Genomic DNA, 25,954 nt, shown 5'->3' on the forward strand with positions numbered 1-25,954 from the left:
ATCTCTCGCCCTCGTCCACCCTGGAGCCCGGCTTGATTTCCTTCAGCACCCAGCGGCTCCCCCTCGCTGCCGGCTTCCTGTGTTGCAAGGAGCGGTGCGGGTAAAAAACGAAACTCCCGCTTCCGCCCAGGTAAGAACAAGCCAGGATCGCCCAGCGACAGGTCTCGCCCCCAGCCGAGCAGGTAAGCCCTTCGGCCGAAATCGGGCGCGCTCCCGGCTACCTTCCGGGAAGCCACCCCCCACTCCCAGTCGACCCTCTTAGCGGGGAGGAGAACCGGCGGGCAGGCGCTGGGAAGATGCAGTCAGTCGGCCACTTCCTGAAGGCTGGAAGTGTAATGGAAAAAAAGAGAGAGAGACTTGGGGGAGAACTTGTTGCGCTTCGGGTGGGCGGGTTTGCTGAGCCTTTATGGTGGGGCGTCCCTCCCTCCTCGCGGTAGGGTTTTTCTTTGAGGCGTTTGTTCAGAGCTATATTTTATCTATCTATCTGCTTAGATCCGATCCCGGTTGCCCCTGTAGAGGCTGGATTTCCTCGGGGGGCGGGGGGGGGGGAGGACTTTGCCCTCGTCTCCTGATCGTGGCTTATTTTGAAAGTCGCCCGGGTTGAAGCCTTGAGGGAACAGCTTAAAAGCCGCTAAGTTGAGTGCAAAGTACAGGCGTGACGGGATATTTTCAGCTCGGCTCAAAACGCTCGGTAAACGTTCAACAGCAGCAGCAGTGTTGTGGTTGTGCGGTCTTAGCTGCCAACCACTCAACAGGGCTGACCTTTGATTCGAGGCTGGGCTTGGGGGCTCGTTCCTTGCTGGGAACTTGATTCGGGGAATAAATAAACCCAAATGGTGAACACGTAAGAAGAGGGGAGCTCCTTCCTTGGGGATCTCTGTATTGATCCTTGATCGGCTGTTTCTGGGCTAAACAACCCACCGTCATTGATGGCGAAGCTCAAGGTTTGGTATGTGATTGGGAACCCCAGACTTGTGCAATTCAATTCCCAGAATTCCCCCCCCCCCAAAAAAAGTTACTTTTATAAGAGTAATCCTCGTTCACTAAGTGTAGATATTTATGCACTGGATAGCATGGAAGAAAAGAGAATGGAAAGTGTGCTTTTTAGGATAGCTTTTTTTCACTTTGGAAATTAAGTACAGTACTAATCCTTATGAAATAAATATTAAATAATATTGACATTATAGAGTACTAAAACTTCATTATGAAATCAATATTAAAATAGATTTGCTTCAGAACGCATTTTAAACTCCCAATCTAAAACTCACAAATAAAGCAAAATTTCAATATTATTTTTTAAAAATATAAAAGAGCAAATTCTTTCAATGTTCTACTTAAATCTGGACATACTGGGACAACTAGAATATTATTATCCAAGAGGTTATATTTATTGTATCTGTTGTGAAAGAATGCTTCAAAACAGAAGAGGGCTTAGATGATGATTGATGTAATGTCCTAGAATTTTCAGTTTCTCTTGTTGCTGAATTTGCATCTAAGAATTTACATATCCCCCAAAGCAGGACTGGAGAGAAGGCTTTTGCAGTTCCAGGATCACTGTATGCCTGAGAAATCCCAGTTCCCAAGTACAGTCAGGTTTTAAAAAGCCTGTCATGCATATATATCTATTAATACACAGAAGGCCAAATAAAGAAACTTGAGACTATGATGTAATAAAACACATACCTATCCAGGGAGTAAACTCAGTACAGTTTCTGAATAGGCATACTAATAATCATCTGCAAATACCATTAAATAAACACAATGTGACTTATTTAACTTATATGTGACTGATTTTATTCCTTAGTTCTCAATGATGTCAGCCAATGTTACATGCCTATCCGAAAGTAATCCTATTTGAAGTCTGTAGGATTTTATTCTTAATTGGTACACGGTTGCAGCCTAAGGATTTCCATTTGGTGAGACTTTTTTTAAACTGTTCTTCCACATGCTCAAAAAATAAGGAGATGGGTCTGAGTTAGTAATGGAACTGTAAACTAAACTGACAAGTTGAGAGAACATCTGGAAGAAGATACATGAATTTATCCATGAGATAACTGAGATTTAAGGTAGATTTAAGGAGGCTTTATACATGTATTTAAGCATGTATGAGATTAGTATGTTTTAACTATACAACAGGCAAGGATTTCCTAATTGGAAAATGATAATGATTTAAAATTACAGTTCTAAACAATTCTATCACATTGTTGGTTCACATATGAGGTTTTATTTTTAGCTGAGAGTAATAGGAAATATACAATGCAAATCCCGATTTTGTTCTTACACTCATCATGCTAAGCAAACATAACATGGTGGCTTAACATTATAAACAGAAAATGCTGCATGATGTAAATTGTCTGGTATTACCCTGAACTGATTTATTTATCTGTAGAAGAAATAATTTTGCATTCAACATGGGATAAAATACAGATTTCGGTAGCATGCCTTCTCTTTATCTTGGTATGATTCTATTGATAGCAATGCCCAGTTTATACATATTACAAGATAGTATGTATGTGAAAGTAATATTTAAATAATAGCAGGACAACGTGATGGGAAACCTTTTGTGTTGGTCTAGATTCTATCTCTATGTGTGGCAAGACAGTCCTCAATTCATGAACAAAACTGAGGCCAAAATTTCAATTGCTAAGCAAGGCAGTTTTAAATAAGTTTTCCCCCATTTCACCACCATTCTTGCCACAGTTGTAAAGTGAATCACTACAGTTGTTGTTTTAGTAACACAGTTGTTAAGTGAATCTGGCTTCCCCATTGACTTTGCTTGTCAGAAGGTTGCAAAAGGAGATCACATGACCCCGGGAAATTGCAACCGTCATAAATACATGCCAGTTGCCAAGTGTCAAAATTTTGATCAGAGGATTACAGGGATGTTGCAATGGCCATAAGTGTGAAAAATGGTCAAAGGTCACTTTTTTTCATTGCTGTTGTAACTTTGGTCACTAAATGTAAGTTGAGGACTTGATGCATGTAAATAACCAGGTTGCTTGTTTAAGATTGATCTGGACCCACGGTAATACTTGTATACACATATATATCTCTTTAGAGATATATATTATTTTGCCACATTAAAAGGGTACAGAAAGAAATATAATACGCACTTCTTTCTGTACCCTTTAATGGAGCAATAACAGGCATATGTAAATGTCTGCTTGCCATTTATGTTCTTCAGAGTAGGATATGTTGAAAGTCAAAGTTTAATCTGCATCTTTATTCTAAAATTTAGGCCATATTGAATCAACAGTGCAAATAAGCCAGGATGCCAGAAAATCCAATTGCAGGTAAGTATGTTTGAAATAAGCTTATCACATGGTTGAAACATTTCAATTATCTTTAGTATGTTTTTTTTAATGAATTGTTATGATGTTTTTGGGGAATCCATCAGATAAGCAGCAGATCCTGAAGATTCTGGAACGTCTACTAATGAAACTTCATGAGAAAGGAGACACTTCCCACAGTGATAATCTGGCTTTTCTATACAATACTCTTAAGAACCCTTTATTCAATCACGTGCTGACTCTTCAGCAGTCAATAAAGCAGCTGAAAGAACAAGTGAGTAATAAAAGAGAAAGATTTGATGGGTGCTGATTGGTTATGTTTGCAAGATAGTTTTGAAGTGGTAGCAATGTTCGTGGGAAGTATCAGGATCACATCAATATGACTTATTACTTTCTATGTACAATGAGAGCTTTGCACTAGGGCCAAATTCCTTGTGTGTCCAATCACACGTGCCAAATTAAGAATTCTGTTCTATTCTACTCTACTCTACTTTACTCTAGTCTACTCTTATTCCTATTCTGCACCATTTCCTCTTCCTGTAATTCATTATTTAGTAGTTTGATTGAATTAGCTGAAGTGGACAGGGTTCTGAGTTTCCAAAAGCTTTTCATCGGACATCATGGTTCTATGGAAGAAGAAGAAAAAAAGAGGGAGATAACTGTATATGAAGATAACTGTATAACTGAGATAACTGTAATTGAAGTTCAGCAACATTCTGCTTTCTCTACCTGCCATTTTGTCCAGACTTGCTCAACCATCGCAACTTTGAGATGTATAGGCTTTTAACTCCCCCAAACTACCAAACTATCAGTTGTTGGTGCTCTGTCACTGGAGGCTTTTAAGAAGAGAGTGAATAGTCATTTGGTTGGAATGGTATAGTGTCTCCTGCTTGAGCCAGGGGTTGGACTTGAAGACCTCCAAGGTCCCTTCCAAACTTGTTATCCTGGTCTGTTAAAATTCCACATCTAGCATAAATATGACCTGTTAGAAGAAATATACCACTCATGACAAATTTGACATGACAAATCAGGGAAGAGTGATATTTGTACAAATAGTCCTTAACTTATGACCAGTTAGTTCAAAGTTAAGACAGCCTTGAAAAGTTTTTTTTCAGCCCATAATGCACTTTCTGCTGTCATAAAATGTTATGCCTTCCCCCTCAGTTCCATGATTACGAGCTGGATGCTTGGCAACCTGTTCCCACTCACAACTGGTTGCCAGGGGCCCCATAATTATATGATCACATTTGCAATCTTTACTGCCAAAGTCAGTTGAGAAGCCAGCAAGGAAGTTTGCAATCTCCTCCTGTCTACTGAGAAGTCTTCCTCTCATCACTGAGAGCCTGGCTGATGGTGTGGCCTACCAAAAGGAGCTATCAAGGGGAGCAGAAACGGAACTCGGATCCAGAATATCCAAACTCCTTTGAGACCATCAGAGCAGTTCCCTTCCATGCATATTCCACTGAACAATCTGGGAGATTGCTTAATGACCATAACTGGGATTGCTGGCATTCATTGAGTGAAACAATCACACTAACTCACTTAACAGCTGCTTTGCTCGGTGACTTGAGATTTTGGTCTCAATTGTAGTCATAAATCAAGGATTACCTAAACATTACTTTTGTGTGAAAATACATGGCAGAACTGAACACTTTTGACAGTTAAAAAAATAATCAAGAACACTTTATTTAGCAAAAATAACACTAAGAATTAGATCAAGGTTTATTATATTTTTATCGGGATTTTTCTGAGAAGAATCTCAGAGCATTTACATGATTTGTCTCCACAATCACATTGGTATAAACATTATTATGGAATAGGCTTGGTTTAAGACAAGAAACAGCCTCAAATCAAATTTAAAAAGTATAAAAGGTCCAAGACCAACAATAATGAAAAATTAGCACATAATACAATAATTATGAAATAAAAATTCAAAATTGCAAGAAAATTCTAAAGCAATTCTCAGGTAACAATTAATAGTATAAAGGAGGAACCAGGTGGCTTTTAACAGCTATGGTTGTGAATAAGAATTTTGCAAACTTCTTAGAGGTTTATGCAAGGTAATCAGCCAGGAAAAAAATAACAGTCTCCTGGTCCCATTGACAATTAGTGCTATTAACGATTGGAAATATGAAACCTGATCACCATTGGGTGTGCAATGGACATTTTAATAGCAGTTGTGAGATCATTCTGCCTCCAAGTTTGAATAAAAACAAGTTCAGCTCTCATATAACAATCTTATATTTCTGTTATTGCCCTAATAGTAGCACCCCAATTTGGGCCAAAGTAAATAGTCTTCTATTGCATATAAGATATTACAGTATTATCTATACTAGCTGCCAGTGTAATTTTGAAGATATATTTATCTGGATCATCTCCAGTCTTCACCTGATATTCCCTAAAGCATTACATCACTTCAGTTAATAGCTGTCATAAAGACTGTATTCTTGTCTCAACAGTCTACAGCAGAGACTGGTTTTGTGACTTCTGTGGTAATTCCTATGCCAAAATGTGTTTAAACTGTATTTTATTTGATACAGAATAACAAGATGCTTGTATATGGACTTATATTCCAACCTAGTAAGAAAGCTTTAGGGAGTAACATGTTACTGAAACATATAGGATTACAGCTTAGTCCCCCATGAATCGCTGATGCACACCATTTCTTTAAAAAGCTATAAATCATTATAGTGCCATTTTTTCTTGTCAGTTTTCAAAAGCAAAGTGCCTAAACCTTGAAGCTAGAAATGTCTCTGATAGAAAAGAAATGCTGTCCAAGGTATACATGTGGTTTCAGATATTCTGTTTGCTCTACTTTTTTTAAATAAAACCTTTGAGTTAGTCTTGATTCTTGGCAACCATATGGAAGAGTCCATGCAGTTTTGTTGTCAGATTTTCAAAAGTGGCTTGTCATTATCATCATGAGGACCCAGATTGTTGGGGGCAATACGCTAACTCTGTAAACCACTTAGAGAGACCTGTAAAACACTATAAAGTGGTATCTAAGTCTAATTGCTATTGTTATCTTCCTATGGCCCCAAAAACTTTAACCTTAGACTGTCTACTATTGACCTCACCCCTTTCCTAAGAGGTCTGTAGGGGGCGTGCATAAGCGCACCAACGTGCCTACCGTCCCTGTCCTATTGTTTCTTTTATTTTTCTTATATGTACCCATTTCATGTATTCATAACTATGTATATACTTATACCTATTATCTTTTAAATGATTGACAAATCAAAATAAATAAAATAAAATAAAATAATAAAATAATAAAATAAAATAAAATAAAATAAAAAAAGTCCTCTGGTTCTAAAATGTGTAGTGTGTGGACAGGAGCAAAATGAAGAGGCACTGATGATTTGTCCTTGAAGATTAAAAGAGGTTTTGTGGATTATTGTGATTTTTTTTGTCTTTGAAAATGAAGATGCAGATCACTGTAATTAAATATGTCCTTCTTAGAAAATATATACAGATCAATCTCATTAAAAGTAGTCCTTGACTTACAACAGTTCGTTTAGTAACTATTCAAAGTTACAATGTCACTGAAAAAAGTAACATGACAGTTTTTCACACTTGCAGCCTCCCCATGGTCACATAATCAAAATTCAGATGCTTGGCAACTGACTCATATTCATAATAGTTGCAGTATCCCAGGATAATATGGTCATTTTTTACAACCTTCTATAAAATGGGGCAAAACACATTTAACAAATGTCTTGCTTAACATCAAAAATTTTGGGCTCAATTGTGGTCGTAAATCAAGGACTACCAGTATTATTTGTTACTTTTTCACAGTTGGATTGGCTGGATTATATAATTCCAAAAAACCCCACAACAATCCTGAGAAATTTGTACTTTCTAGTGTTTAAAGGTTCTTTTATGTAAAAAAACAAAGAACAAAGTGAAATAACAACAAGTGAAATAACATCAATCCTAAACTAAAAGGGTCAGTTTATAATAACAAATCAGGATAATTATTTTTTCTACCTTTTTGTTTCAAAATAATTCTCTTTGGGGGTGGGGGGCAGTTTCATATACGTGAGGTAAATAATAAGGAGAATATTGACATGTTCAGTGATTCAGTAATATTCCAGAAAGGAAAGTTGTTTTTCAAACTGAACTTCCATCTTATTTAAGCAGTATTATATGCCAATTAATGCTATTCTTTTGTATTAATTATTAAGTATTTAGAATTTGTGGTAACATCTTTTCTTGTTCCTCACAGCTTAGGTATATGCCTCCAGATCGTTCAGTGGATTTTGATTTTACTAGGCGAGGGTTGCTGGTATTTGGGGCTGACCCACATCCTGTTGTTAATGGGAACATCCAGAATGATAAGCAAATGGCTCCACTAATTTCCAGATTTGAAGTGGATGAATTTAATTTGATAATCCAAAAGATGGCAAAGGTAAAAATGCAGTGGTGCATTATTCCAAACTGTATGGTTACTAAAGTCAGTTTCTGAATCATGAATTAATTTTTTTAAACCAAGTCTCATTGCCTCCTTAGCATCTATATACATATATCAAGATCCCTCACAGGCCTAAAGTACCACCAAGCTTGGTGCTGCTTAGCAAAGATAGTATTTTGATATTAAGGTTACTTATACTGTATGGCAATTGTAACTCCAAGTTGAAACAAAGTGGATGCAATTCGGACTCCTCGCTTTGTGACTGATGATCCTTGTTTAACAACGGCAGTGGAGATTGACGGGATTGCCTTTGCTAAGTGATGCAGTTACATAATGTTACACTTTATGGCTGCATTGCTTAGCAATGGAAATTCCTGTCCCAATTATCCACTAAGCAAGGACTAGCTGTATTTTTAGGAGAAATGTGTGTGTCTGTGTGTGTCTGTGTGTGTGTATATACATACATACATACATACATACATACATACATACATATATATATAGTATATGTGTGTGCGTATGGCATTCAGCTTTGTTCGGGTATTATCCCACGTCATTATAGTTGTGCTTTTAAAGTTGTAGTGACGTTTCGGCAGAATCTCATCTGCCATCATCAGGCTTATGATGATATACACACACACACACACACACACACAGAAAGAGTTTATATTAATATAATATAATACAGTATATAATATATATATAGTGTATGTGTGTGTATATATATATATATTATGTGTGTGTGTGTGTGTGTGTATATTGTATATATATATATATTTATTCAGGTATTTTCCCACGTCATTGTGGTTGTGCTTTTAAAGCTGTGGCAATGTTTCGGCAGAATCTTATCTGCCATCATCAGGCAATACAGAAGTAGACGCAATACAGAAGCCTGATGATGGCAGATGAGATTCTGCCGAAACGTTGCTACAACTTTAAAAGCACAACTACAATGACGTGGGAAAATACCCGAACAAAGCTGAATACCATACATGTAAGTACCATGAAAACTTAAGAATATATATATATATATATATATATATATATATATATATATATATATATATATATAAAATATAATATAATATATATATTCACACACACACATATATACATACACACACAAAATTACATTTTAAAATGGCTTTATAACAAATGGAATACATGTAGAATGATCTAGGAAGAGAGGCTTCCCAGCCATTGTCCCCACTTTGGGGAACATCTTGCACCAAGAGTTGAGAAAATCCCCCAATCTCTTGACCTTATGTAAATGGGTCAAATGTCGGCTCTACAGTCTCTTGTCTGGGGGCCACAGAGCATCTCGCAACCATGCAGCTGACTAGTTCTTTGAAATCCCCGCCCACATGTAATAATTTGATGTTAAATGGCCTCCCCTTTTGATTGTTTGTCATTATTCTAGAATTTTGAAATTTCAACTCCAATTTTTAATTTGTAATAGAGTAGGGTAGAATAGAATAGAATAGAATAGAATAGAATAGAATAGAATAGAATAGAATAGAATAGAATAGAATACTTTATTGGCCAAGTGTGATTGGACACACAAGGAATTTGTCTTGGTGCAAATGTTCTCAGTATACATAAAAGAAAAGATACATTTGTTAAGAATCAAGAATCATAATGTACAACACTTAACATTACTTTTCTCCTTCACAGGGCAGGGAAATTGAATATATAGATATAGAGAAACCATCTAATAGGGGCCTTGGATTTAGTGTGATTGCTCTTAAAAATCAAAGCTTTGGGGAAGTTGGTATCTTTGTGAAAGAAGTACAGCCAGGAAGCATAGCAGCCAGGTAAGAAATTTAGCAAGACTTCTTGAAATACTCTGAGATGTCCTATTAACATTTTATAGATTTTATAGTTTTCCTGGCCAGATGATAAGCGGATCAGATTTGAAGAATGCACCACATGTCAGTTTTGTAATGATAAATAGGATAATGGTGGTATAGATAATAATTTTAATACAGGAAGTCCTCGACTTACGACCACAATTGAACCCAAAATTTCCAGTGCTGAGCAAGAAATGGTTAAGTGCCCAATTTTACAACCTTTCTTGACACAGCTATTAAGTAAATCATTGCAGTTGTTAAGTTGATAACCCAGTTGTTAAATGAATCTGGCTTCCCCCATTGACTTTGTCAGTCAGAAGATCGCAAAAGGTGATCACGTGACCCCAGGACACTATAACTATCATAAATGTGAGTCAGTTGCTAAATATCTGAATTTTGGTCACATGACCATAGGGAGATTGCAATGGTTCTGAATGTGAAAATGGTCATAAGTCATTTTTTTCAATGCCGTTACTTTGGTCACTAAACAAATGGTTTAAGTCAAGGACAACCTGTAGTTCTGTGGTGATGAATACACCGTATTGTTCTCTATTGAAGAGGCTCAAGCAACTTAGTTATTTCTTGACAACTTCTGGGAGTTATTTTGTCATGTTTCTGAAGTTCTGGTTTCCTTCTGGAAGGGTGAGACATGTCTTTCTTCTTTTGCCCTGTGTTGTTCAATAGTCCCAATTATGCTTCTTGGTTTTTAATTAAACATGGTATGATAAAGAAGTAAAAGAAATCTTGGGGGAAAAGCTAGAATGAATCTGACTTGATGGACAAGAGGCCATTTGAAAGCATAATCATTGTTGGTGATATATAAATTATAGTCTTCTTAAATAAAACTGAGTTATTTGGTTAATGAATTTAATTTCTGAAAGAAAAACATGTCATCATTAAACATAATTCACTTCTTAGATAAACTTGGTCATAAATGTAGATAATCTGAATGTTATAGTTGATACACATCCAACTGGTGCAGCACAATTTAGAGTTGTTTATTTGACATACTTATGAAACCATTGGCAGAGAGTGAATTACATCATATTTTAGTTGTTATTAAAGACCAGACTAAACTAACCAAATTACAACATTGTTTGATCCAGGCTTTGTCTGGATTTGGGAATTTGGTGGCACTTTACCTTGATCAAACCCAACATTGTAACTTGCTTCATATATAGATATAATACTGTAGAACAGGGGTGTCAAACTTGATTTCATTGAGGGCCACATCAGGGATGTGTTTGACCTTGGAGGGCCAGGGGGCATGGCCTGGATGGCCTCCTGAAGCCCTCTGCCAGTGAAAATGGAGCCAAGGGGCACGCAGCTGCCCTGGGTCAAATTTTCAGCCTGGGCGAGAGCTCAGTTTTTGCTGGCAGAGGCACCGCAGGTTGGTCCTTCACTATTTCCAGGGCTGCCTCGAAGGCTAGATCTAAGCACACCCTGTGGGCCAGATCCGGCCTGCGGGCCTTAAGTTTGACACCCCTGCTGTAGAATAATGCTCTTTGACTGGTTGGTTGAATGCCTTTTTTTTTTTTTGAAAATTTTATTTGGGTTTTCACAAAAACGAAATACAAACAAAACATCTTTTTTGAAAATAGCATGGTCCCAGGTTATCACTTCTTCATACAGACACAAAACTCAATTTCATGCTCATTTTTATATTCTATTCCATATCTTATTACCATTTTATATTTTCTACATAATTTTTCCCCTCTAAATTTTCTCAACTTTGTTTTAATTATCTCAGTTCAAATCATTATATTTATACTTTTGTCTGTCCTGTTACAATTTCACATTATCTTTTCTTATTAAGCAAATTTTTCCCTGTAGTTACCAATTAGAGTATGACACCTTTATATCCTTTAATTTTATCCATTCAAGCTCTTATTTAAGCTTCGATGTATAGCTTTAAGATTATAGCATTCAATATAATACATAGCTTCCAATCGAGTTCTTCTTGGTACATTCTTAAAATAGACACTATATTCTTAAGAAGAAAAAATTATATATATATGTAAATAAAACACATTCCATTCCAATTCAATTCTATCATTAATATGCATTGAAATCTTAACATCTTTAACATTTCTTTTCAATTGAATATCAAACTTCCTTGGGAACACTTATAAACTTTCCATAGTTAATTCTTTTTTTCCCATATTTCTCACTTACATTTTTATAAATCATTACTAATAATTAAAAATGTTCCCTTTTAATTCTCTCAATCATTTTAATTCATTTATTTATTAACAAACATCCCACTGCATTACAATAAATATTTTATCCATCATCATATTTTCTAAAGATATTTCTATTTGTAATATAACAAAGCTATCTTATGTACCTTTGCAGAATCCCTTTTACAATTAAATTTTCACCCATTATCTCTAAACAAACTTATGGTTACAATCCTTATATCTTTTCCCTGTTTCTCCATTTCTTGTTTCTGTCTTTTACAACTTCTTTTCTTAGCCTTCTTCCCCCTCTTCTTCTCCCTCCCCTTTTTACCCCCTCGTCTTTCTACTTCTAACTCTATCATCTGTAATCCCCTCTTCTGTTGCTTTCTAATATTATACTTATCTTTCAAATTGTTCTTCTTTTTGGTTGTTTTTTCTAATCTTAAACCTTTCACTCTCTTTCCCCCCTTTTCTCCCCCCCTTAAAATTATTTGATCATTAAAGATGGCTTCTTCTTTGTCCCAATCTTCTTGTTCTGCAAGCGTTTCTTGTTGCTTCTCGTAGTTCCAGATCTCCATTTCTAAGAATTGAAACATGGAGCCCAAGGAACTTCTCCCTTCTTGTGCATCTTCTTTTCATTTTTTAAGTTCCGTTTTCAGTTCTTCTAAGAGTGATACCATTTTAAAAACCTTTAAACAACCACCCAGTTAATTTTAGTCATCTAGATGCAAAAACCAAAAATCACCAAGTAATCCAAATAATCCAAGGCTGTTTCTACTTGCTTCTTTTTTCCACTTTCTCTTCCTGGGTTTCTATTATTTTGTTACCAAGTTTCCATTAAAATGTATCTTTGAGGAATCTTGTTAAAATTTCACTGTAAGTTCCTTTTAATTACAGTTCCATTCCTTAATTCCAGGCAGTCTCCTCCATTTTTACAGATCCTGCCCTTCTATTCTTTTTTTTCTCTTTCCAGCTTTTAAAAACTTTTAAATGTCCAGAAATCTTTATTATCCCTTTGACTTTTATTTTCAGCTTAGATGCCTATTAATGTCAAAATGGATTTTTTTTTCAGTTTCTTGCTTAAGTCTCTTAGCTGTCAGTATAAGGAAGGAAAGAAAAAAAACCTAATCCTTTCCTTTCTCTCTCTCCTTCGCAGCTTCAAAATCTTCTTTGGGAACAATGTTGTTGAGTTTAAATTCCAGGGTACCTTATTTGTTGCTTTTGCTGTTTGACCCGGTCAACCAAAACTTTCTCTTCTTATCTTCCTCCTGAACATTCTTTTCCGGTTGAATTCTTCTTTGTGGTGGCCATTTCTGACCACCGCTACAACCGCCTTCAGGAAAGGGAGTAATGGCCAGCTGGGGAGGAGAGATGCGGCTCTCCTCAACCCTGCAGGCAGTCTCTCCCCTCTTCACCACCTCTATGGGGTGGCTTAGCCCCGAAACCAGCCGGCTCGGGGCGCTCCAGCGGCAAGCACGGATTGAAGCCTCGGAGAGACGAGGTTTCGGTCTGTCACCAAAGAAGCTCAAACCGGAAGTCCAGGTTATTTGAATGGCTTTGAACTAGTATGTTATGTGAACCCATCCATTGTACTCTGTACTTTATAAGTTAGCATGTGTTACAAAACCTGTCAACTGTACATACTCAAAAAATAAGTACGTAAATGGTGACTTAATGCAATTCAATGCAATGCAACATTTTTACACCTGCACCCAAGAATCTGCTTGCTAATGTTTAATACATATGTGAGTTGTGTTAATTGAATTATCCTGTAACCATTTGATGAAAGTTTTTTAACTGTCACCTATGCTTATCCAAGGGATCAAAGGTTAAAGGAAAATGATCAGATTTTGGCTGTAAATCATACACCATTGGACCTAAACATTTCTCATCAACAAGCAATCCTATTGCTCCAACAGTCCACAGGGTCTTTACATTTGGTTGTGGCCAGGGGGCCCACCCAGAGCAGCAGCAGGAAGTCTTCTGTTGTGAGTGATGATAATGTACCTGAAATGGTAAGATAATTTTTTTATAAGAATCAAAATGTGATTTAGCAAGAATATTCATCACATCTTTGCATCTTAGACATACAATAATTCAAAAGGGGAGACCTGCGTGGTGCACAACGTATCGCCACCAGAGCTAGGGTCAAGGCATCAGTCCATTTGAGATGTGTCTCCTGGCATATCTTTGCCAGCTTGTCCTTAATTGTTCGATTGATTCTTTCCACCCGGCCCCCCAAAGGGGGGTGGAAACTACAGTGTAATTTCCATGTAATACCTAAAACTTTTGCTAGCTGCTGTGTTGCCTTGTGAATAAACTCCGGACCATCGTCCGAAGAGATCCGGGAGGGTAACCCATACCTTGGTATTACAATATGAAGTAATGCTCGAGCAACCTCAGTGGCCTTCTTTGTGCGTGTAGGTACACATTCTGGCCAGCCCGTGTATGTGCAGACAATAACCAGCAGTGCATTGTAAGGGCCACAACGAGGCATGTCGGTAAAGTCAACCATCAAAGAGTCGAAGGGGTAACAGCCTCGGGGTTGGTGGCCCATTGGTGGCTGCGGGCCTTGCCTGGGGTTATTGGCTGCACATATTTCACAACGGGCACATACATTGGCTGCTATGCTGTTAACTCTATCTATATACACCTCCCTCCTAAGCGCCTTTGTGAGGGCAGTCTTACCTAGGTGCAATTGCTTATGTAGCTGATGTACAACATCCCAGGCCAAATGAGCGGGAATATACACCCTCTTATCTGGTAAGACCCACCACTGACCTTCTTGGTGCGCCTCGAGTGCCTTTTAGCCGGTCCCTATCCTCCTCTGAGTAATGGGGTTGGGGATGAGCATCGGGCACCCACATGGCAAGGTGCTTTTCAAGGGGGGCAAAGTCTAGTAGGGCTGCTTCACGCGCAAATTTGTCAGCTCTCTCATTCCCCCTCTGTATATCTGTCACCACCTTCTGGTGGCCCCGGCAGTGCATGCCTGCTACTTTGCTTGGAGCCCACACACTGTCCAATAAACGCAATATCTGGGGGCCGTATTTTATTTCTTTTCCCGCTGCAGTTATTAGTCCCCTCTCTTTATACAGAGCCCCATGGACCTGGACTGTGAGGAAAGCATATTTGGAATCCGTGTATATATTTACTGCCAGCCCCTGTGCCAGCTCTAGAGCCCGGGTGAGGGCATGTAGTTCAGCTAATTGGGCACTAGTTCCGGGAGGGAGTGGCTTTGCTTCCCAGACCTCATCCAGCGTGACCACCACATATCCCGCTTTTCTCACTCCCTCTTGTAAGTAGCTGGTGCCATCAGTAAACAGAGTATAATCTGGGGAAGGAAGGGGAACATCCTTCATGTCAGGATGACTAGCATAAGTTTCTTCAATAGTCTGGACCCAATTGTGTTCTACTGCTTGTTTCAGGCTCAGGTAATAATGTGGTGTGTATATATGCAATTGTTGACCAAAGGTTAGCTTATTTGCTTCCTGAGTCAAGATTGCTGTGCCAGCCACTGCTTTAAGGCAGACTGGCCACCCCTTGGCTACATTATCTAGTTGCTTGGAGAGATATGCTACCGGCCGTGCCATGTCCCCATTTTATAGCCTTTATAGCCTAAATCTTGCAGTAGTGAAAGTAAATCAGCTGTATTTTGCCAACACGCGTCCTCTGCATATCCTGTTACTAATAAATCATCCACATATTGTAAGACCACATCTGGGGCTGGTATATGTAAAGCCTCCAGATCCCTGGCCAAAGCTGCACCGAAAAGTGTAGGTGAATTCTTAAATCCTTGAGGCAGCCTGGTCCAGGTATATTGCTGCTTCCTACCAGTATTAGGGTTTTCCCACTCAAAAGCAAATAAATGCTGGCTTTTCTTGTGTATGGGGATGGTAAAAAAAGCGTCCTTCAAGTCTATCACAGAAAACCACTGGGCCTCCCGAGGGATGAGTCCCAATATGACATAGGGATTGGGAACTACTGGATGGATTGTTATAGTGGCTAGGTTTACAGGCCTCAAATCCTGAACAGGGCGAAAACGACCATCCCCCTTTGGAATTGGTAATATGGGGGTATTCCAGGGCGACTCAGTAGGTACCAGGATATGATGTTCTAAATATAAGTCAATAATATCCTGGATAGCTTGCATGAAGTGGCGAGGGTATGCCCTCTGCCTGATTCTCACAGGCACTTTCAGAGGCACTTCCTCAATTAGAATGGGTGGATGGTGTGCTGCAAAACCAGGGGGGTTATCTTCCGCCCACAAATAGGGAACTTTAAACTGCCTCCAGACTTCCTTGTCAGTGCACCCAAAATCCCTCGCTACCATAAGCCTCCAGGATTCTTCCAAAGGTACAGACAAGGTTACTTTTCCGTACCCCAGGTTCATGGAACCATCCTCATTAAAGGATAATTGTGCCCTCATTTTACAGAGCAGGTCCCTTCCTAATAATGGGACAGGGCAGTCAGGCATGTAAACGAACTGGTGTGTTATAGCCTGCCCTTTTAAGGTGCATTCAAGGGGCTCCAGAAAGGGACGTTGTAAAGTTGTCCCTGTTGCTCCCTGAATATTAATAGTTTCACGGGATGCCTGCGCTAAGGGTTGGGTTAAAACTGATCGGGTAGCTCCGATATCCACTAAAAATGTAACTGGCTTGCCTCCCACATTCAGTCTGACCATAGGTTCAGGGAGGCTTACTGAACCCGGTCGGCCTCAGTCCCATTCCTCTGCTTGAGCCAAGCCCACCAGAGGGGGTCCGCCCAACCCCCGTCTGGTTTCTGTCTGTCCTCTACCCCTCTGGGTCAGCCTTCTCTGACCATCTTCCACCATGAAACTGAGGCTTCGTGGGGGTCCTTCCCTATTTCTGGGTAGTTCACGTTCGGGACACTCACCTTTCCAATGCCCATATTTCTTACATAAAGCACATTGGTTATGGCCGAGTTCCCATCTTCCCCCTTTCTCCCGACTATTGCCCCGGCCCCTCTGTGAGCCGGACCCCGCACCACGTGGATTTGACCGTCCTCGTGGTGCCCACATCATGGCTGCTGCCATTAATTCAGCCTTGCGTTGCATCTTCTGATTTTTTTTTCCCTGTCCTCCTCTTTATCCCTATTTGCAAAGACTTTTCGAGCTACCTCCATTAATTGGATTAATTGCCAACTGATCCACTTGTCTCAGGGGGGCTGTCAGGGAAGCCTGTTCTGTTTTTGCCCGAGTTCTAGCTGCGACCGGTTCGGTCATAGCAGATGTTCCCGGCGCTGAAGTGGATGGGGTAGGGTCCACGGACCTTTCCTTTGGGGTGGATGTTGAAAGCTGTGATCTATCCACCTGGACCGATCGATCCATTGCCTCTGACCTTAGGGGACTTTTTTGATATGGAGATAGTCGATCTAATCGTGCCATAAAGTCTGCCACTCCTCCCGATTCCTCCCCCTCTGACCCTCCTTCGAAACCTCCCGGTGGTACATAAGGTGGGGGGTGAGGAACTTCCTCGGGACAACTAGGTAGCACTTGTACAGATTTCTGTAATTTGTTAAGGGTAACATGTCGTGATAACAAGGCTTTACACAGCTGCATTTTAAGTCGTCGTAGCCAAGGGGGTGGATGATTCAATAAATCCAGCCACACATCTATATATGGACCCTGATCTGGGTAGCCTAACATTGGGTGGAAGACCCTACGATGTACCTGCACGGCAGTGGAAATATCAGGTGTACCCACCAGGGGCCACCCAATCCCCAGGTTGGGCCATTCAATTTCACAAAATTTTCGCAATTTCTGCCTATCCCATTTACACCCATAATCCTGAGATTGGTAAGCCTCCTTAAAATGTTTCATCATAACCTCCAGAGGGGTTACCTCTTTAGTTTGTCTACCACCCATAATCCTCCCACATAAACAGACAAGAGAGAGAGAGGAGAGGAAATTGAAGAAGAGGGTAAGGGGTCCCACTTTCTTCAAACACAGCAGGGGATTTTCACATGGACATCCACTCACACACGCCCGACCCAGGGAGCCGGATATTCACGGTCTCCGATGGGAACTGCGGACGCCACTCGCTTTCTACTGACCCACGGTGCTGGAGGCTCACAGTCACCAATGGGAACTGCAGTAGGCTCTCTCTCTTTTCCAATCAGACTTGACAAGTCCACCCACTTTATCTGTTAAGAGAGGGTGATCAGTCCTCTCCTCCGTCCCTGCTTACAGGGAGGGATTATATTTCCCATCCAATACTTGCCTGCAGGCGTCTTCTCCTTTTTTATTCCTCTTTCACTGCTGGCCAGCCCCAGTCCTGTTCTTCTCACCTCTCACCAGTGGTTCGTGGGTTCGTCAATCGCCGACAGCAGCAGTCAGCCGTCTGGGGAAGTCCCTCGGATTCAAAGGGTCCGATGGCGCCTGGGATATTCCCTCCAACTCACCGATCCACTGACTGTCGGGATGGACCACCCAGAGGGCCTCAGGGCCCCTCCAGTCCCATCTGGGTCGCCAGAAAATGTTGCAGCAATCTCGTTTTCAACACAGAACAAGAGACCACGAGAGGTGGAAGAATTCAGGTTTATTTGCGCAAAGCGTTCAGAGCATTAACATGACAAATTCTGAACCCCCATTACATGCTGGGGTCAGTTCTTTTATACCTTATGATGATTTCAGCCCAAGCCTGGGCGTTCATCTATGACCTATTTACCAAATATGGATTTTATGCTTACAAAATACATAAAAACATATTTTTCCTGGGAACAAAACATAATAAAGAGGATGTGGTAGAGAAGACAGGATGTCTGTAAGTATATGCTATTTTTACCATTATCTTACACTTACAAAAATGCTTCTTACAGACCTTCCCTTGATTGCAGCTTCCTTGTTCTCAACTTTAAATACATTGTTACTTCCTCTAAATAGATTTCCTAATTCTTCAGCGTAACACAGACAGAGTTGCTTTCTGTCCCTATGACCTATATATTAGATAGTTATAGTATACTCAGGAGCTAGCTAACTTATATAAAATATATTCCTTTTCTGGTCCTTCTTCAGGATTGTATATGTTTACTTCATGCAGTTTATTAGTAGGTCAGATTTCTAGTAGTTTTTGGAATTCACTTATCGTTCTCATCAAAGGTAACAGAATCAGCACTGATAATATTACATAGCTTGGTAATGAAATGTTGCAAGAAAATCAGAGAGCATCAAGAGCCCCACAGTTCAACCCTGAGCTACAAATAATTGAAAAATTATCTATTTTCAGTCCTGGAATCTAAGGTAGCAGGGTATCACATTTTTTAGCTTTTAAATTACTTACAGTATATAAGCACCACCACTGGTGCCTCCGAAAGGAGTGATGTCCAACTGGCCATGCCCATCCTGCCCCCCCAAAGTCAAACACAACTCTGATGCAGCCCTCCGTGAAATTGAGTTTGACACCCCTGGATTATAGTAATGAAACAAAATGTGGTTTAAGTGCTTTACAATACATTGTTAAATATTACTAGTATAATGTGTACTAGTACACATTACAAGTGGCTTGATAGACATTACAAAATTATAATGTGATTTAGAATTTGGATTTAAAATAATACAGTGATAATATTTTTATATAAAAGAACTTATACTCCAGTAACCAGTTAAGAGCACAGCTATCCAGCAGATAGATAGATTAAGTAATTAGATACCGGTCAATCCTAATACAGAGATTCTATCACTGAATTTTAATTTGGGATAATATAATTAATATAGTACAACAACAGAAACAAATCTTAAAAGAAATGACTTCCACAACAACTACAGCTCTGAAAACTGTAAGAAAGGTCACCCCGATGTTAACAACTATGTCGGCAACAGCTTCGCCCATGGCACAAAAAACCATAGAAGAAGCATTACCAGTGGAGAAACAAGCTAACATCTCGAATGCCAACATCCAATCAATTTTGCTGACTTTACAGGAATCGATGACGAAGCTGCAAGAAACAATGATGAAAAACCATAATGAGACAAGAGCAGATATCAATGAACTAAAAGAGGAGATGGGGAAATTAAAAGCAGAAATGAAAGTGGATATCTCCAAAGTAGAGGACAAAGTTGGGTTATTACAGCAGGCCTTGGAGAAAAATGAAGCAACAATAAAAGAGGTTGAGAAAAGGACTGAACAAACCAAAAGGAAATTAGAAAGGATAGATGAAGAATTAAAGAATGTGAGTAAAGAAATAGAGGACTCACTGGTCTATGTAGAGATGGACAAGGCTGTTACATACTTAAGATTCCAAAATGTAGTGGAATCCAAAGAAGACCTGGAACAACTAATGGCGGGAATACTGGCTGGACTACTGGAAAAGGATAAAGATGACATCTTGAAGGAGTTTGATTAAGTTTACAGGATTAGCACTAATTATGCGAGACGCCACAAATGCCCAAGAGAAGTCCATATACGATTTGCGAGAAGGGGTGTCCGGGATATCATATATAGGATGTCAAGAGATGAAACAATCACGTACAAAGGCAAAGAAGTCTTGATTCTCAAACAAATACCAAGAAGAGTAAGAGAACAAAGACGAGACTACAAGTTCTTAGCAGCTTACCTAAATCAGAAAAGAATCATATTTAAATGGCTAATCCCAGAGTGGATGTTAGTTTTTTGGAACGAAAGGAAAATTAAAATAGACTCCATGGAAAAGGCCCAGGAATTTTATGAACGATTGGTAGGTCCGGAAGACCAGAGCAGTAAGAATGAACTGGAAACAAACTCCCAGGAAGATCAAGGCTATCATAAGAACAGAGATGGAACTTTAGGAAATCAAGGAAATACTCATCTATAACAGGAGAGAGAAGAAAGTAGGACACATCTTCAGGCACAAGGAGAGACTGGAGCCATTATAAGACAAAGAGTGAAACAGAATTAATTAAATGGAAGAAAAAAAGAAACCACTATCAATTAATATAAATAGTTTAAACTCGATGATAAAAAGGAAAAGGATAATAGCTAAACTAATCAAGCAAAATGCTGATATAGTATGCCTACAAGAAACTCATATAAAGAAAACAGATGAAAAATTCTTTAAAATTTATTTAAAATTTAAATTTATTTAAATTTAATTTAAAATTTATTTCTTAAAGGAAAATGATAATGGAGCAACTGCGAAACAAAACATTTGGGATACAATGAAGGCAGTAATAAGAGGTATAACAATCTCTAATAACGCCAAGAGGAATAAGGAAAAATACGCCCAGCAAAACAAATTACAACAAAAAATTAAGGAATTAGAAACTCAATTACAGCGTACCCCAAAGGATTCAAAATTGCAAAATCAGATAACAATAACTAAACATAAATTGAATTGAATTGAACAAGAGAGAATGATTATAAATTTGAATACAACTTGAGCATGCTAATAAACCAGGGAGATGGCTATCATATAGACTTCAAAAAAGGAAAGGAAAGAGATTGATATACCAGCTAATAGATGGAAAGGGGGATATACAACAGGAGATAGAACAGAAAAAAGAAATTGCCCATAAGTATTTTGAAGAGTTATATAAAAAGGAAGAAGTTAACGAAGATAAAATAAGAAACTATTTAGATGAAGTGAAGGATAAAGCAATTGGGGAAGAAATGGAAGAATTATTAAACAAAGATATTACTTGGTTTGAATTGAAATCAGCAATAGAGAACCAGAAAAACAATAAATCCCTGGGACCAGATGGGATTCCAGGGGAGCTGTACAAGGCAATAGCAAAAGAAATAGGACCTCTTATGGTGGAAGCTTTTAATGATGTCTTATTGGCAGCCAGGATGCCGGGCTCCTGGAGGGGGGCATTGATTTCGCTGATCCCGAAGGAGGATTCAGATCCCCAATATATACAAAATTATAGGCTGATTTCATTGTTAAATACTGATTACTAAATATTTACTTCTTTTATAGCAAGTAGATTAAAAAGAATGTTAAATGAGCATATACATGAAGATCAAAATGGATTTCTCCCAACCAGACAAATCAGGAACAACTTAAGAATAGTACTAGATGTCTTAGAATTTTACGAAGCCCACCCCGAAAAACAAATTGCACTTATGTTTTTAGATGCAGAGAAGGCCTTCGATAATTTAAATTGGCAATTTTTAATCCAAAGAATTTATAATATGAATTTAGGCACCAAATTTGAAAATATTATGACAACCATTTATGATACACAACAGGCTAATATTATAATAAACGGGGAATATACCCACCCAATAAAAATAGAAAAAGGAGTCAGACAGGGCTGCCCACTCTTACCCCTGCTCTTCATATTATCATTGGAAGCATTACTAATGCGAATTAGACAGACCCAGACATAAAAGGATTAAAGGTTAAGAAAAAAGAATATAAGTTGCAAGCGTTTGTGGATGATATGATTTTTTTCATTGAAAAACCAATAGAAAGAGGACAAAAATTGATGAATTAGAACAATCTGGAGCAGTAGCAGGACTTAAAATTAATAGGAAGAAAACAAAATTAATGACTAAAAATTTAACAGAAAAACAGAAAATAGAACTAGAAGAAGTTATGGGAATACAAGTGATAAAGAAAGTTAAATACTTAGGAATATGGTTGACAGCACATTGTAAGACACTTAAGGAAAATAATTATGATAAATTGATGCAACAGGTAAAGAAGGATTTAGAAACATGGGGCAAGCTGCAACTTTCATTATTAGGCAGCATTGCTGCTATTAAAATGAATATTCTTCCAAAATTCCTATATATATTTCAGACCATCCCAATCAAAGTACACAATTTTTTTTTTGAAGATCTTAATAAAATAACTGTAAAATTTATCTGGCAAGGGAAAAAAACCCAGAATAAACTTAAAGGCAATGCAGGATATGAAGAGCAGGGGAGGGCTGGCACTTCCAAATTGGGAGTTGTATTATAGTGCAGCCTCTTTAGTATGGTTGAAGGAATGGGTAGATTTAACCAATAAGAGAATATTATTCTTAGAAGGCCATGACTTGCAGAGTGGGTGGCATGCTTTTTTATGGGATGTAAGGAAAACTAGCCAGAAATATTTTCACAGATACCTAATCAGAGACTCATTATTAACTAATTGGAAGAAAATACGGAAAAAACACTATTTAAAAATACCAATTTGGATTTCAACAGTGGAGGTGATGATTCACCCAAATAATCTGGATATCACTAAAATTATTAATTTTTACGCAAGGAAATTTGAAATTGCAGCAAGAACTTCAAGAGCGGGGACTAAAAATTGATCAGTGGGCATATCTTCAAATTCAAAGTAGATATAAACAGGACAAGAAAGAATTTGGAATTAACAATAAACTCCAGCAATTAGATACAATTTTATTAGGATCTGGCAAAAAAACATTTAACAAAATTTTATAGTTATTCATTAGAAGTAGAATTAGAAGAAGAAATTGTAAAAGGGAACATGATAGCCTGGAATAGGAATATAGGACGTAGCATCACCATAACAGAATGGGAAAAGGTCTGGGGTAGAAATAATAAAATTACAAAATCAGTAGCATACAAAGAAAATGCCTATAAAATGTTTTATAGATGGCACCTTCCTCCGAGATTAGCGAAGATGCACCCCAATATGAGTCCAAATTGCTGGAAATGCAAAAAAAAAGAGGGAACTTTTTTCCATATGTGGTGGTCCTGTACAGAAGCTCAAAAATATTGGCAGAAAATTAGAAATTGGCTGGAAGAAATGACAAGAGAACAGATCGAATTCAAACCAGAGTCCTTTCTCTTTGATAAACAAATATCAAAATAAGTGAAATATATAATAATGCACATTTTGACAGTGGCCAGATTGGCTTTTGCACAATGTTGGAAGCAGCCTCATGTTCCATCAGAGAGGATGATTATTCAAAAAATTTCAAGTTGTGCAGAAATGGACAAATTAACTTTGGCATTAAAAAATAGAGACACTTCAATATACTACAACAGCTGGAACTGCTGGTACAAATGGATAGACCAAAGATAGACTTCACACTAAAAGGCAAAAGAGGATAGGATAGATCCATAGTAGTGATACACAGATATATGTAAGGATTAGGTGTGTGTATATGGCATAAAATAAGGATAAAAAAGAGGTCTTACAAACTGTTGAAGATGAGAATGTTTTTTCTTTCTATTTTCTTCTTCCTTTCTTCTTTTTCTCTCTTTCATTTATGTATGTGATGCTGGTTTGTTTTAATTGTAAAATCAATAAAATTTGTTTTTTAAAAAACAAGTGGTTTGATAGCTAGATTTTTAAATCTGTAATTGATTATTTGTTACAAGCACAGATACGAAGGAACTATCTTAGCTGAAGGTACTTTCGTTTCTTTTCTTAAGTATAATTATTGTAAATTGCTTAAACTTACTGGCTCATCATAGTGGTTATTTCCCTGAAGTTAAAAGCTTGTGCTTTTATGCTTTTATGTAGCCACTTTTTTTCCATAAAGCATCTATATAGAGCAAACTAACAAAATAAAGTATTGCCTCCATTTTTTCCTTTTCCATATTATTGTGACTTAAACTTTTCACTTGTTATTAAATCATTTATGTATCCTGAATATTTTTTTACTTAAGTCACAGGAAGTTTGAACATATGTCCATAGTTTGCTTTTATTTGACCACACAAATATTTTTGCTGATAATGCTACATATCAAACACAATGATTGTTTGGATCAACTCATTGCTAGGTTAAAAAAAATATTTAAAAAATTAATGTCCTTATATTAAACTGCAGCCTCAGGAGGTGGAACAGAACAGTGTTTTCTAAAGATAGTAGCAGGAGATGGAGCTGCAACATTGAGGCAGGAAGTTAGCAGTATGGTAAGACCAAGAGGAAGGCAAGGAGAAGAGGGCATGTAGGCTGGTAGTAGCACCCCATTATTATTATTATTATTATTATTATTATTATTATTATTATTATTATTATTATTATTATTATTATTATTATTATTATTATTATTATTATTTTTTAAATGCAGGGGGTAGAGCCAGGATGGTTGATGTTCAGGTGTTGGACTAGGAAAAAAGAGATCCAGGTTCTAGTCTATCGGCAGTCATAGAAGCTCACTTGGTGACCTTGGGCTAGTTAGTCTCTCTTAGCCCAACCTAATTCACAGGGTGGTTTTTATGGGGAAAAGTGTAAGGAAGGATAAATTCCCCGATGAATAGTGTTTTCTGGTAAAACATAATCCTGTCTGCATCACAAGACCTTACAAAGAAGATTGAACAAATGTTTCCTGAAACTCACTCCTAGAGAGTGATTTCCCCTTAGGTTAAGCATAAGCCTTGCTACCCTACACCAGGGCCCCCCACCCCCAGTCTATGGATCGGCACCGGTCCACAGCATTCCAGAAACTGGGTCCCACAAACAAGCGAAGGCCCATCCATGAAATGCAGGCAACACACAAAACATTGCCCATTCTGGTCCGCGGAAAAATTTATCTCCACAGAATGGGACCCTCGTGCCCAAGAGGTTGGGAGGCCCTTCCCTACACCACTGAGATTTTATGAGCAGGATAAGAAGGAAATGGGGAAAAAAGGAATGAGAAATGCTTCCTCCCACTTTCCTATAAAGTGACATTCGCTATATTCAATTTCAGCATCTCAATCAATCGTGTCAGTTTGAGTTTTCCTTTGACAGTTGACAAGCAAGGACATAACTGGGTTTTGTTATGCCAGCCAGAATATTTCACAGAAGAATCTGGCTAGCCGTTAGTAGACATATGGACGCAGAATAGAGAAAGTATCTTAGTCAAGATTATATAGCTCATCCTGCTTAGAACCCATTCCAAAATCACCTGCAGTTTTCTCACTATATTATTCACAATTTTTCCTATCTTACTTGCTGCTCCCCCAGTAATAAATATATGCTATGGGGTGATTTTTTTTTAACCCCACTCACTTTTAACTCAGCCCAGTGAATTAATGTTTTCTATATTCAATATATCAAGCAGCTGACCAATCTTTAGTTACATATCTAGTAGATCGCACTGGACCAAATAATCTTTCTTGATTTGAGATCTAGGATGCTCAAATGCACAGAACTCAGTGTAAAGTTATTTTCTCATGCAGAAACACAGATAGAGAACAATCCATGATTAGTTTTTTTCCCAGCCTACAAAAAAGACACAAATGTCCAGTGCACCAGCAGGCATTGTTTTGTTGTGGGATTGTTGTGAAATTCCCTTGGCCACCATGATGGGCTGTTCCAGGAAGAAACATATATGA

The 25,954-nt window shown here is 38.2% G+C and overlaps 1 protein-coding gene across 1 annotated transcript in view; it reads left to right on the forward strand.

The window, feature by feature from the left end:
- PATJ (PATJ crumbs cell polarity complex component) overlaps positions 1–25,954 on the forward strand; it is a 137,384-nt gene continuing 111,430 nt past the window's right edge. Inside the window, exons 1-6 of the mRNA XM_087930370.1 lie at positions 1–182; positions 3,239–3,293; positions 3,398–3,564; positions 7,516–7,698; positions 9,376–9,515; positions 13,551–13,746. Of these exons, the coding sequence (XP_087786496.1) occupies positions 3,272–3,293; positions 3,398–3,564; positions 7,516–7,698; positions 9,376–9,515; positions 13,551–13,746 (708 nt within the window). The 5' untranslated portion in view covers positions 1–182; positions 3,239–3,271. The remainder of the gene's footprint in view (positions 183–3,238; positions 3,294–3,397; positions 3,565–7,515; positions 7,699–9,375; positions 9,516–13,550; positions 13,747–25,954) is intronic.

This window comes from Pseudonaja textilis, chromosome 3 (assembly GCF_049901715.1).
Source record: "Pseudonaja textilis isolate UNSWEBS1 chromosome 3, rPseTex1.2, whole genome shotgun sequence".
Classification (NCBI taxonomy): domain Eukaryota; kingdom Metazoa; phylum Chordata; class Lepidosauria; order Squamata; family Elapidae; genus Pseudonaja; species Pseudonaja textilis.